This window comes from Eulemur rufifrons, chromosome 19 (assembly GCF_041146395.1).
Source record: "Eulemur rufifrons isolate Redbay chromosome 19, OSU_ERuf_1, whole genome shotgun sequence".
Lineage (NCBI taxonomy): Eukaryota > Metazoa > Chordata > Mammalia > Primates > Lemuridae > Eulemur > Eulemur rufifrons.
The window spans coordinates 41,456,667-41,470,231 of record NC_091001.1 but is presented as its reverse complement, the minus strand read 5'-3'; the positions used below and the strand labels follow the sequence as shown (position 1 = coordinate 41,470,231).

At 35.2% G+C, this 13,565-nt stretch overlaps 1 protein-coding gene across 4 annotated transcripts in view; it reads right to left on the bottom strand.

Annotated features, from left to right (window-relative positions):
• The window catches only part of REV1 (REV1 DNA directed polymerase), an 87,428-nt gene that overhangs the window by 48,021 nt on the left and 25,842 nt on the right, over positions 1-13,565 (bottom strand). For all 4 annotated transcript variants that reach the window (XM_069494699.1, XM_069494700.1, XM_069494701.1 and 1 more), the window contains exons 2-3: positions 9,639-9,702; positions 8,163-8,289 (exon numbers count right to left, since the gene is read on the bottom strand). In XM_069494699.1, coding sequence (XP_069350800.1) covers positions 8,163-8,289; positions 9,639-9,692 — 181 coding nt within the window. In that variant the 5' untranslated portion in view covers positions 9,693-9,702. The remainder of the gene's footprint in view (positions 1-8,162; positions 8,290-9,638; positions 9,703-13,565) is intronic.

Sequence of the window (13,565 nt, the reverse complement as noted above, 5' to 3'; positions counted from 1 at the left end):
GCTATGTTACTCAGGCTGGTGTGGAACTCCTGGCCTCAAGCCACCCTCCCATCTCAGCCTCCCAAAGTGTCAGGATTATAGGTGTGAGCCAATATGACCAGCCAATAAATTCATTTTTATGTTTAACACTCTCCTTTAATTCAGCAGAGGTGGGTTAATTAGAAAAAAACATTTGGGAGATAATATCTAACACCATGAAATCTACATGACATTAAGCACTGTGTCACACACTGCCTATAGCAGACCCCATCCCTGCAATGCACTATACCAGCTAATTTTCTTCCTAGCACCGATAATCTGAAATTGCCTTGTCTATTTGTTTACCTGTTTATCGTCAGATTTCTCCCTGAAAGACATGCTTCTCTCGAGGGTGGGAAACTTGTCTTTCTTGTGTACTTTCAAATCCCTGGCACAAAGCAGGTGCTCAGTTAAATATATGCTGAACTAATTAATACCCTCAATGCAATACCCTCAAGACTCCTGCCTCGAGTCCTCCACTCTAGCAAAAGCGGAGTGCAAGTGGTATCAATACTTCAAATGTCAAAGCAATAATTCACTCACTCACAAATTAGAGAGGCCATATAATGCATTATTAAAAGCACAAACTCCAAAAAGCAGGACTGAATGAGTTCAAATCCTAGCTTTACCACTTTCCAGTTGTGTGGACCTAAAGCAAGCTGCTTAACTTCCCAGAACCCCATTTTTCTCACATGTAAACTGTGGGTAATAATAAAGCTTCAGAGGGCTTTTGTGGGAATTAAAAGAGCTAAAAATTATAAATTACTGAGAAAAATGCCTTGTATACAGTAAGAATTATGTGTCGGCTATTACCAGTATTAGTATTATTTTTACCATCTCTTATCCCAAAGCAGGAAGGAAGAATGAACTCCAGAGCTGAGGCTGCTCTCAACTCATAAGCCATTAAATTTTTTCAATCCATAATCCCTCATACAGATCATTCTCTTGTTGCCCACCCTTCAGTACATTTTCCTTCAAGAATGTCCTTGACATACTGGCTAGGAGTAAGAAAAGAAAATGAAAAATAAAAACAAAACAAAACTGGATTCAGGAAATTCTATCCTCCAAATCTTTACAATCAATGTCACTGTTCTGAGATGCGAGAGCAAATTCTTTTCTCCTCATTGTTCTTTTCTATCGTTGTCTTAGCTACTCCCACCTGCTTAAGGCACATTATTAGGGGGAAAATAAAATTCTCTGCAGCAAAATATTGGTTAGTATAAATGGTACTAATAAGAATAAAATATTAGGGCTGAGCACAGTGGCTCACACCTGTAATCCCAGCACTTTGGGAGGCCCAGGTAGGAGGATCGCTTGAGGCCAGGAGTTGGAGACCAACCTGAGCAACAGTGAGACCCTGTCTCTACAAAAAATAGAAAAATTAGCCAGGCATGGTGAATTGTACCTGTAGTCCCAGCTACTTGGGAGGCTGAGGCAGGAGGATCACTTGAGCCCAGGGGTTTGAGGTTGCGGTGAGCCATGATCACAACACTACACTCCAACCTGGGGAACAGAGTGAGATCCTGTCTCAAAAAAAAAGAACAGTGTATTGGGGCCAGAGCAGTGGCTCATGCCTGTAATCCCAGCACTCTGGGAGGCCAAAGTGGGAGGATCACTTGAGGACAAGAGTTTGAGACTAGCTTGGGCAACATAGTGAGACCACGTCTATATAAAAAATAAGAAAAAAATTTGCCGGGTGTGGTGGCACATGCTTATAGTCCCAGCTACCGGGGAGGCTGAGGCAGGAGGACTGCTTGAACCCAGGAGTTGGGGGTTACAGTGATATATGATCACACCACTGCACTCCAGCTTGGGTGACAAACTTTTTCTCAAGAAACAAAAAGAGGCATTTTTGTTATGACAAGGGGTCCATTCGTTGTCTGTGGTGAATGTATCTTGCTCTTGCTCTATAAACCTGTATCTTGTTCTTGCTCTATCATCCTATCTTTCTCTCCTCAATAAACCTCGTTTTGTGCTAAAAACAAAAACAAAAACAAAAATCAAAAGAAACACCAAGAATAAAGTATTGTGCTTGAAGAACCATCAACACAGCAATGAAAGGACTTCTAGCATTCTAAAAATTCCAAACTGTTTAGCAGCACTTCTTACGCAAAATGAGTATTCCTAATGAAAACGAAGGCACTCAAGGATACTAATGTGTCTTCCAAATCAGTTTAAATTATATTCCACAATATTCCTACTGTTAGTTTCATTTTACATAACCTTTCTTTGAGAACATTCTAAGTGCAACTAAATTCCAGAATTAACTAAAACCAACCACAGTAAATAACAATTAAAAGCCCAGTAAAAGTAAAAGGCATATAACCATAAGAAGGACTACAATTCAGGGCCACATTTAGGCCTAAAGCACTACTAGTGAAATTTCACCACAGCAAATGCCACTACATAACAACCACAATAGCTATATGAAGACAACTTCCATGTCTACAGACTCAACCTTATAAAGAGAGTTTTGCTCATCTTGTTAAAGCAAATTCTATAAACAAAATTTTAAAATTTTATACAAAAGTTCTCCCAGCTAGATCTTTATTAAGAAAACACTCATTATGCACACTGCTTCATTCTGCATAGCCGAAGAACTTGATGGAATGTTGGTTGTCCCAATCCCACCCCACAGAAGGGTGAGATTACCACCCACTAGGTTTGAAGCACTGACTCACCTGGCAAACTTTCATAAAAATAAACTCACCCAGGGCTTATCTCCAAAAAATTACAAGTCAGTAGGCCTATTCTGTAGCCCATTTCTTATTAACAACTAGATTTAAGAAAACTGAATTGAATTAACATGTGAGTCAAAATATTTTAACATTCCAATGTACAATACAAAACTGTGATATTTATTCATTCACTCAACTAATATTTATTGAGAATCTACAAAATGCTAGGTAAGGTTCTAGGGATCAGAGATACCGTATGACCAAGACTGGAGTCTGCACCCATGGTAGCACTTGTATTCCCCTGGGAAGACAGACAATAATGTATCATATAAATAATGCCTGTTCAGGTGCAAATAAATGCAATGAAAAGAGAGAAAGCTGGATAGGGGGTTAGAGAGTGACTGGATACCAATTTTAGATAATGGCAGTCAGGGAAGCTCTCTTCAAGCAGGTAACATATGAGCAGAGATCTGAATGATGAAGACCTAAAGCAGCAGAAGAAATAGCAAACATGAGGCCCCGAGGTATTATCTCTGATCCATGCTTGGCAAGGGGTTACTAACAAAATAAACTTTCTGACTCCAAAGAACTCAGTATCTAAAGACCTGACAACATGAGACAAAAGTCAGGTATCAAAATAAATGTTTCTACCAAAAATGCTATGAAATTTAAATACTGCCTTAGACACAGAAAGAGGTAAAATCTAATTGTATATGGGTCTTAATGAATGAATATAATTCCAGTTCACAGAAGTAGTGAAAGAAGGAGCTTTTCATCAGAGGCAAAAGAACAAAGAGAAACAAGAACTATGAAAGTATTACACAAAGACAAATCCAGAATATCAGAATAAGCCTGTTGACCAAAATTAGAGAATGTGAGGGTGAAAAGAAAATGTAGGTCAGGATTAGGACAAGAATGCCTTTACCCATTTTCACTTAGAATATAACCATTTATATAAAACCCAGCTAAAAATGTCTATTCCTTTATGAAGTATTTACTCCAACTCCCAAAGGCAATTGCTTCCTCTCTTCTGCGTTGCCACTCATTTTCCTGTTCATGTCTAATTCCCAGAGATTACTTTTTTGTCACAAAATCCACATTCTCCATCAACTGCCATCTCTTTTCAAGTATAGTTCCTAACACACAAGCAGTGTCCAAAACCTATTTGTTCAATCACCTAAAGTAGAATAAAATGGGAAGAGTCTATAGATTAGAAAACTCAATATAGTAAAGATGCCAATTCTCCCCAAATTCATCTCCAGGTTTAATGTAATTCTTATCAAAACCCCAGGCAAGGTATTTTGTAGACAAAGAAATGACTTATTTTAAAATTTTTATGTAAAGGCATAGGCCCTAGAACAGCTAAATTAATCTTGACAAAGAAGAATAAAGTGAGAGGAATCAGTCTACCTAATATTAAGGCTTACCACATGGGTACAATAACTGAGACAGCACAGTATTGGTGAAGGAATGGACACAATGGAAGAAAAAAGAGAAACCAGAAACAGACCTACCTAAATGTGTCCAACTGATTTTTGACAAAAGTGCAAAAAATAATCCAAAGGAGGAAGGATAGCTTTTTCAACAAATGGTACTATAGCAGCTGGAAATCCACAGGCAAAAAAAAAAAAACAAAACAAACTTTAAACCCTGAAAATGGAACGTGAACTTAAATGTAAAAGATAAAACCACAAAACTTTTAGGAAAAAAATAGGAGAAAGTCTTTGGGATCTGACACTAAGCAAGGAGTTTTTAGACTTGAAAATACAATCCATAAAAGGGAAGACTGATAAATAGGATTTCATCAAAATTAAAATCTTTTGCTCAGCAAAATACCATGTCAAGAGGATGAAAGATAAGCTATAGACTGGAGAAAATATTTGCAAACCACATATATGACAAGAGTAGTATCTAGAATATATAAACAACTTTCAAAAACAGTAAAAAATCCCAAACAATCCAATTAGAAAATGGGCAAAAAACATGAAGAGATATTTCACTGAAGATGACAGAGAGATGGTAAATAAACACATGAAAGAATGCTCAATATTACTAGCCAACAGGCAAATGCAAATTACACCCACAACAAAATACCACAACACATCTATTAAAATGGATTAAATAAAAAATAAATGCTGGCTAGGATGCAAAGAAAGTGGATCACTCATACATTGCTAACAGGAATATAAAATAGCACAGCCACTTTGGGAAACAATTTGGCAGTTTCTTACAAGAACTAAAGATGCAACTATGATATGACCTAACAATTGTACTCTTAGGTTCACACAAAAACTCGTACACAAATGTTCATAGTCCAAAACAGGAAATAACCCAAATGTCCCTTTAAAGGGTGCATGGTTAACTAACTGTATAACCACACTATGAAATACAACTCAGCAATATCCAGAGAATTTATGCTGAGTGAAAAAAGCCAATCCCAAAATGTTACATGCTGTATGTACTAGTTACGTAACATTCCTGAAATGACAAAATTATAGAAATGTAGACCAGATTAGTGGTTGCCAGGGTCTAGGGAGAGGCCAAGAGCAGCGAAGAGTAACATGAAAGATCTTTGTGGTATGGAAATATTCTGTATTTTGATTGTATCAATGTCAATTTCCTGGTTGTGATACTGTACTCTATCTAGTCTATAAGATGTTATCACTGGGGGAAGCTGGGTAAAGGGTTCATGGTATCTCTCCATTATTGTTTTGTTTAAGAGACAGAGTCTCACTCTGTCACCCAGGCTAGCATGCAATGGTGTGATCATAGCTCACTGCAACCTGGAAATTCTGAGATCAAGCCATCCTCCCGCCTCAGCTTCCTGATAGCTAAGGACTATAGGTAAGTACCACCACACCTGGCTAATTTTTTTTTCTTTTTGTAGAGACAGGGTCTCACTATGTTGCCCAGCCTGGTCTCAAACTCCTGGCCTCAAGGGATCCTCCCAAAGGGCTGAGATTATAGGGGTGAGCCACTGTACCTAGCCTCTATATTATTTCTTAAAATTGCATGTGAATCTACAATTAGCTCCAACAAAGTAGTTTAATTAAAAAAACGGATGGAAGGCAAAGTAAACCTTAACAAGGAAAAGATATCTTTTTTAGTGAAAAAAGAGAAAAGAGAGAATGGGTTGACAGAGGCAGTGTATGAGGAGATGGGGGAATCCTCTCTCTAAGCTCAAGTTCAATGCTAATTCAGTTAACAGGGACAGGGGCTATGAAAGAGAGGCTCAGAAGGCAGAACTGGGAGCTTTAAAGGAATCAAGAAAACCTGTAATATTAAAGTCTGTGGAAAGCAAGGTTAAGAATCAACAAAACAGTATCCTCTACTTACTGCATCTTAAGCATTATTTTTTACTTGCTAATTCATTACACAGAAGTTAATTCTGTTTTATCCATAAAGTTGCAAAGTATTCACTAAAACTGAAGATTTTTCTAAAAATACAGTTATTTTATATAATCACAATTTGCATGTGACTGTGAAATTCAGCATAATGGAACTTTATTTGTAGAATTATAACAAAATCCTAACGATAACCAAGAGCAAAAATTACTATTGTCATCCCTTTCCTAAAGAAAAGGATAGGGATAATAATGGGTCCAAATAGAAAATGTCTCACACTCACACAAAAATTAGCAACAAATATAGTATCAGAATTCCAGATTCTCAACCAAGAAAGTGACTACTATAATATTCAATTTTCTATGTCCCTCATACAAGGAATCTCTATTTCTTCCTCTTACAGGAATAAGGGTGCCCTCATTAATTGGGGACTTCCCTAACTGGCTAATGTAACAAGCAATGTTTGTTTTTATTAACACTTTTAATCTTTTACATGCACCTCTGGAAAGTCACGGAGCTTGAATGTGCCAGGAGACCTAAGCAGAGAAGTTACAAGCTTGCTGCATGTGAACTTCCCAAAGCTGCAACAGCATTCATTTTGAGAACATTCTTAGACTAAATTCATTGTCAGTGATGCCTAATAAAATTCTTAATTACAACCAACATGCTCTATTTGTACTAAATCAGATAAATGTATTGGTTAATTATTAATAATGCTTAACTTTAATTCGACAAATATTTCCTGAATGGTTATTTCCAGTCACTGTACAGGGTATCCCAAAAGTCACCATACATAGGGAAAATGGGAAATTATAGCTAAATGCACCATTTTGTACCAAATATTCACTACAAAATTTTTCCTTTTGGGACGCCCTATAGAGAGGCATTACGGATATAGCAGTGATGAAAATGTAACTCCTGCTTCTAGTCTAGTGAACAGGAAACTACAGTGAAATCTAATGAATGCTAAGATAGAGATTCATTCAAGGAGTCTATAGCTACAGAGGAGCATGAGAAGTCACCTAAACAAGACGACAATCAGACACATACAGAGACCTCAAGGATGAGCAAGTATCAGCCAGTCAAGAAGTGGAGAGGGGAAAATATAACAGACTGACTGACACAAATATTTACAGTCATTCACTTAAAAAAAAAAAAAAACAACAAAAAAAAACACTAAAATGATTATAAGGAGACAAATCCCTAAGAGAATAAAGAGAAAATTGGAGGAATAAAATCTGATTAGTAGTAGACAAGTACTAATTGATTTTGTAGTTCAGAGAAAGACAAAATATAAGCTGACTATACGGAAGCCCAAAAAGAGACAGCTTGTTACAGTAAAAGCAAGAGAAATTCATGAAACAGAGGCACTGGGCATCTCCAAAAGTGGGTGTGTAGATAAGTCTTATAATAGAAAGTTCATGGTTGGAACCATGTAAGAGGCAAATTACAATTCCCAGATTTCTTCCTCCAATTACAAAGAAGACTACCCTTCCCCTTCCATCTACAGGACTCAATGATAACAGGCATAGCTGGTAGGGGAGAAGGCAGGAGATGGAAAAAAGAATAGGGAGATTAAGTGAAATTCTACTTTCTAAACTATGAAAATTCTGGCCCTTTCCTTCCCCCTTGGTAACCAAAATGCTGGCAGGTAGGTTTATTCCCTTTTCCAGGCAAGAGACCAAAAGATTCCTTCCTGGAAAATCTAACGCACACCCCACCCTGCCCAAAAGGCTCTGGATAATTACAGTTGGAGACTTACCACTGAAATGGCCCTACCAGATCCCCCTACACTGAAGTTCACAGTTCACAAGCTCCACCCATGTGCAATGAGCTCCCAATTAAGCTATTTAAGCAAGAGCACTGTTTTTTCATTTTAAGCCTCATTTAATTTTTTAAACTATGTATTTTGACAAAATTAAAATAAACACAATGGCAGGTAAAAACGGCATGGAAAAGTGAAGAAGGATTATCTAAACAGAGGATTTTATTCTTTTATCATTTTTAAATCATTTTTATATATAAGATAAATAAGTAAAAACAGAATTTTAAAACAAATATTCTTAATCCTAATAAAAGTACAGGCTAAAACAGGGTACCTAAAAAGTAAAAATACTCAACCTGTATATCCATTAACATAGATGGCAACTCCACTAAAAATTGTAGATGAAGTCACATCCTTCTGCATAGCCGCATCTGATCGAAACTGTTCCTCCAATTTCTGGACCTTGGCAGCCATATACCCACCCTAGAATTAAAGAAAAGGTAAACCAATCACAAAAGTTACAGATTCTCCCCTCTCCTCCTTTTTAAGAAGAAACTTATACTTAAAAAACAAACTAAATAAAAAGGCCTTATTTGTGTTAGCAACCAAGATATGATGATTACTTCTTAAACATGAACCACAAGGCAAGGAAATAAAACAGGCAGGTCAAGGAAGACTTTGCCCTCTTTCAAATCAATTTTTAATAATTTTACTACATTCTTACAATGATAAAAGTTACTTTTAAAGAAGTAAAAAATTAAGTCAATAATAATAAACTTAATATCACAAAATACTATTCTTATGTACATAATTGAGCAAGTTACACCAAAGTTTAAACCAATTAGAAGTTTTACAAGAAGTCTAAGAGCATATTTTAGACTGGCTTCCACTATCTTCTGTATAGGGAGCTTAAAATGAATCATTTCAAGTAAAATGAAGCAATTGGACAAATCAATGCAGTCTTCCACACATGCGGATAAGAATATAAGGAACAACTCAGCGGCTAAATTCTGGACCTAATCAATCTAATTTAATAGTAGCACTAACTTTCATTAGATAACTATCAACCTCACAAAGAACATAAAAAATTATTATTTTTGTTAAACACCTTGACAGATCTACAAATTTAGCCATACTTGTCCTGAACCTTGAAATAACTAAGCTTCATTGATTTGAATGATTAGGTCTTTAAATTAAAAGCTGTAGGTGGCTAGAGGTGGTACATATCCTTTTTCTAAAATAGAAATGACTTGTTTTCACTGATTATTAAAATATTACAAACTCACTATAAATTTTTTTCCAGAAAATATAGGGAGTAAAAGGAGAAAATTAAAACTGGTATAATCCCATTCATTAAAATTTTTGGGCATTATTTTCAAGGCTTATTTCTATGCCTCAGAGGATAGAGGTTTTACAAAAATATGATCATACAGAATATTCCTCTAAAACACACAGTTTTAGTCAAGACTATCTTCCCAAGTGACTGCCCAGTGTTCCCCTATATATAGAATGGCCAATCCCCATAATTGGATATTTATATTTTCTTGTTTTTCAGTATTATTAGCAATGATGTAATAATGAAAGCATCACACAATAAATTTTTGTACACTAGCAATATTTATTTCCTCAGGATAAAATTCCTCAGAGTAAAGTCTAGGGGGTTAAAGTTTATAAACAATGTAAGACTTTCAATACACTGTGAAAACTCAAAAGAGTTGATGTTTAAAGTGATTTATAATTTAAAAATACCTTAAGTTACATTATAAACTTAAAAAAAAATGAAAAATACCTAAACAGTTCAATATAATTATTTTTATTCTTTTAAAACACACCCATTTTTCCCAGCCATCATTTTCAGCTCGCTTTCTCCATCCACCTCGCCTCATGGTGGAGCTTCTGTATTGGGGGGAAAAGAAATATGTCAATTTTATATAACATAATGTACTCCTAGTTGATATTTTATTTCACTATCAAGAAAAACTAAATTTAAATAAATTCAAATGTTCGATTAATGAAAGTCAAAAGTATAATACTGAGTAAACTTTTTCCAAAGTGTATCATTTTCCAACTTTACAAGTGAAATCTGTTCCTAAAACACCCTCCTACAGGTAAGTATATTTAAATTACCTTAGATTTCAACAGGGAAAATTTGCAGACATTTCTGAGTACCAACCCTAACACACACATAAAACATCACCAAATCCAACTAACGTGGCCACGCTTAATTAACTTGTTACCATTAATTAGTGTAACAGAATCTAACAAAACATTTCCCTTCATGAATTGCCCCATAGTGTGGCTCTTAAACTGTCTTTGCTATTACATGTTGGACACTTAAGAGCACAGTCATAGTGAGATTCACCTATTTTGTAAAAAGCCATAAAAAAAGGTCAATTAAAACAACACAACATAGGGGACACGATACAGAAAGATTATCACTGATAATAAACAAGTAAATCTGTCATTCTCCTAAAGGCAACACTTAACCAATTATACTACAAAACCACCAAGAATGATCAAATGATGGCTCATATCAAGTGTCAGCAGACTTAGTCACTAGCAAGACATAAAATAATTCACAAACCAAAGTAGGCATTAAATGAAACTCCTTGTAAAATCAAAGTCTTCTAACACAAAAGGCAACATATTGGGATATGACTGAATTATCCTTAACAACATTAAGATAATCACTATTTAGATATTTTTCTTCTAGTAACTATACAGGTTTATATCAAATGGTTACCATATGAAGCCTTATACATTATCCAAGTCAAATCAGCTTTGATTAATGAGAATCTTTCACTTAATACCTTAAAACATAATGCTTTATCCACATACATTAACAGATATTTTCTAATATTTCTGTTGTTAGTATACTGTGGCATTTCGTTTCTCTTTGCTGACATTTATTATTATTATAAATTTGTACTCTTTTGTACTGTCTACACTTAAAAGATGCCTAAAAGACATGCAGAAATATTCTCAAAGAGTTAAGTTCCAGTAGACAGACAGATAATATAAATGTTTTAGGGACATATGCAAAGTGCTCTGAGAACAGGAGGCAAACTGATTGAACCTGCAGAGGTTTTTTTTTTTTTAAGTTTGATAAAGGTAGAGGCATGGATATCCAATAGGTTCATTATCAAGTCCCAGAATTGCCACATCTTCTGTTAAATTTTCTTTTCTTTTCAAGAAGCTCACTTTGACTAGTCCCTGAAGACTTCACCTCTTATCTTAAAGGAGTCTCGGAAATGTGTTAACACATAGCTCTTAACCTCACATCCATACACCTGCTCTTACAAGTAAGGAGTTTGGGCCATTATACACTAAGGACACAAACTTACAAAAATTAAATGAAATTATTAAACTGCTAAATAAAGGTAAATGTAAAATATATTGTAAAAGTTTAATTCATTAGCCCATTTAAGAGCCCCATGTATTTAACATCTGTTACATACTTACTGCAAAAGGCCAAAATGAAAAATCCTTAACAATGGTTAAATGAGGGTGGACAAGTATGAAACAAAGTTGTGATAAATATAAAAACAGAAAAACAGGTATTAAAGTTTCTTTCTCCTCCTCCCAAAGTAACAAAACTATCCCAGACAAATGTTTAAAGCTTTGAAAGGAAAGGAAAGGACTGCAAAGTGTAACCTCATCATTTCCACTCATTTGACCCATGAACAGCAAACTCCTATTGATCCAAAACTCAAATAATATGATCAAAAAAGGGGGAAAGGAAATAGAACAATATTCCATTTTACACATTACAATTTTCTACTTTTGAGAAAATCCCTTAATAACAGTGAACTAGGTAATTTGGGCCAATCCTCATGATGTGGAAAAGGAAAGCTAGACAAAACATTGTTTTTTAAAAAATTTCCTCAATGCATAGAATACCTAGAAAATAGTGAAAAATTACTGGTCAAGATTCAGAAGAGAATGAAAACCTACAGAGGAGACCTGCCACCTCGCCTCTCCTCCCCAAACTGGACTGCTTCTCCCTCTGAGGACATCTGACAATTCTAGAAGAGTGGCTGAGAGACTAAACAATGTTTTCAACAAATACACAATGCTAGCAGGACAAAAATTGGGATCCTAGGGTCGTCCCAGGATATAAATCTCCTCACTTGGGAGCAGAATCCTACAAGTAAGAATAAACTAAAAGTAGACAGACCAAACTGTGAAGAAACCGAATTGTGCCTTACATTACTTCAATCTCCGAAAATAGATTAATTAAGGTGATTCCCGAACTGCTAGAGCCCCTAGCAAATGGTAAATCCTATAAGGAGTATGATGAGAACACCCTAAACCTCACATATTTCTACAAACAATTCTACAAATATAATGTCTGGACACAAATAAAAATAACCAGCCACACAAAGAAATAAGAGTACATGAGAACCAACAGAACAAAAGAAACAGACCTACAGAAACTGCAGATGCTGAATTTAACACAGCCTTTCTAATAACTATACTTACCATGTTCAAGTAAGCAAGTTTCAGAGTATCTGCAAAGAACTGGAAAATATAATAAACTAAATGGTAACTCTAGGATTGAAAGGTACAGCAATAGAAATTAAGAACTGAACAGATAGATAATAAAGAATATCTGAAAATAATAAGCTGGAAGAAAACATCCAGATAACACACAGTGGCATGAAAGGATAGAGAATATGGAAGGGACAGAAAGAGACAGGATACTTGAGAAGGTCTATCAAATAAATTTGGAAAAAAAGAGAAAAATAGACATAGTTGAAGAAATCATTGTTAAAACTCTGTATTTGAGCAAAGATATCAAGCCACAAATTCAAGAAGCCCAATGAGCCCCAAGAAGGAAAATAGAAAAAACTCAATACTGAGACATACAATAGCAAAACTATAGAAAACCAAAGATTCCATTCAAAATACTCAAAGGTGCAGCAATTAGCTTATCTTTTCAACCAAAACAGAAGCCAAAAGACAAAGAAAAAATTACTAAAAATTCTACATCCAATGAAAATTTCAGTCAAAAAAGATGAAATAAAGGCATTTTCAGGCAAATAAAAATAGAAGTTAATGCCACCAGCAAACCTTCATTAAAGGAAACCCTAAAGAACATTTCTCAAACTGAAGGAAAATTCTCTTAGATGGAAAGTTAAAAATGCTGCAAGGCAAGTATCTGGATAAATCAATGTTAAATACTGAATAAAACTACAATAATGACAATCTGTTATGGTTTGTAGCATAATATACAGCACAAGTGAATCAAAGTTCTAGTCCAGATTCTGCTATTAACTGGCTTTCTAACTGGCTTCACTGATCTCCAGGAAATCTCCATCTCTTTGGGTCTCGAGTGCAATTTGAGGTTGGGTTAGTTGACTAGCAATTCAATGTACCAACTATTAATAGCACATGTACTCAACTAGCACTTCAATACATACTTCAATTTTAGAAATGTGAGGTTTGGGTAGCTGGGTAGAGCTCTCTTTGGTGCTATATTAAAGACACACTAAAGAACTATTTTCAGAAGCTAAATGTAAAATATTAAAACTACTACATCTATATACTTTAGCAATGTACTTCCATTTCAGAAATCTGATTATGTAACAACTTTGATTCTCTAAATTTGAGACCCCCTTTACTTATTCCAAGTAAGATTTAAGGCAACTTGTCTTACCAAATTCATTTAAATAGTCTATGTACGGACCAAGATAGCCTATGACAGTGGCTATGGGAACTGTGTGTCTGGTCTTTGCTGAATACTAGAAGTGGCAATT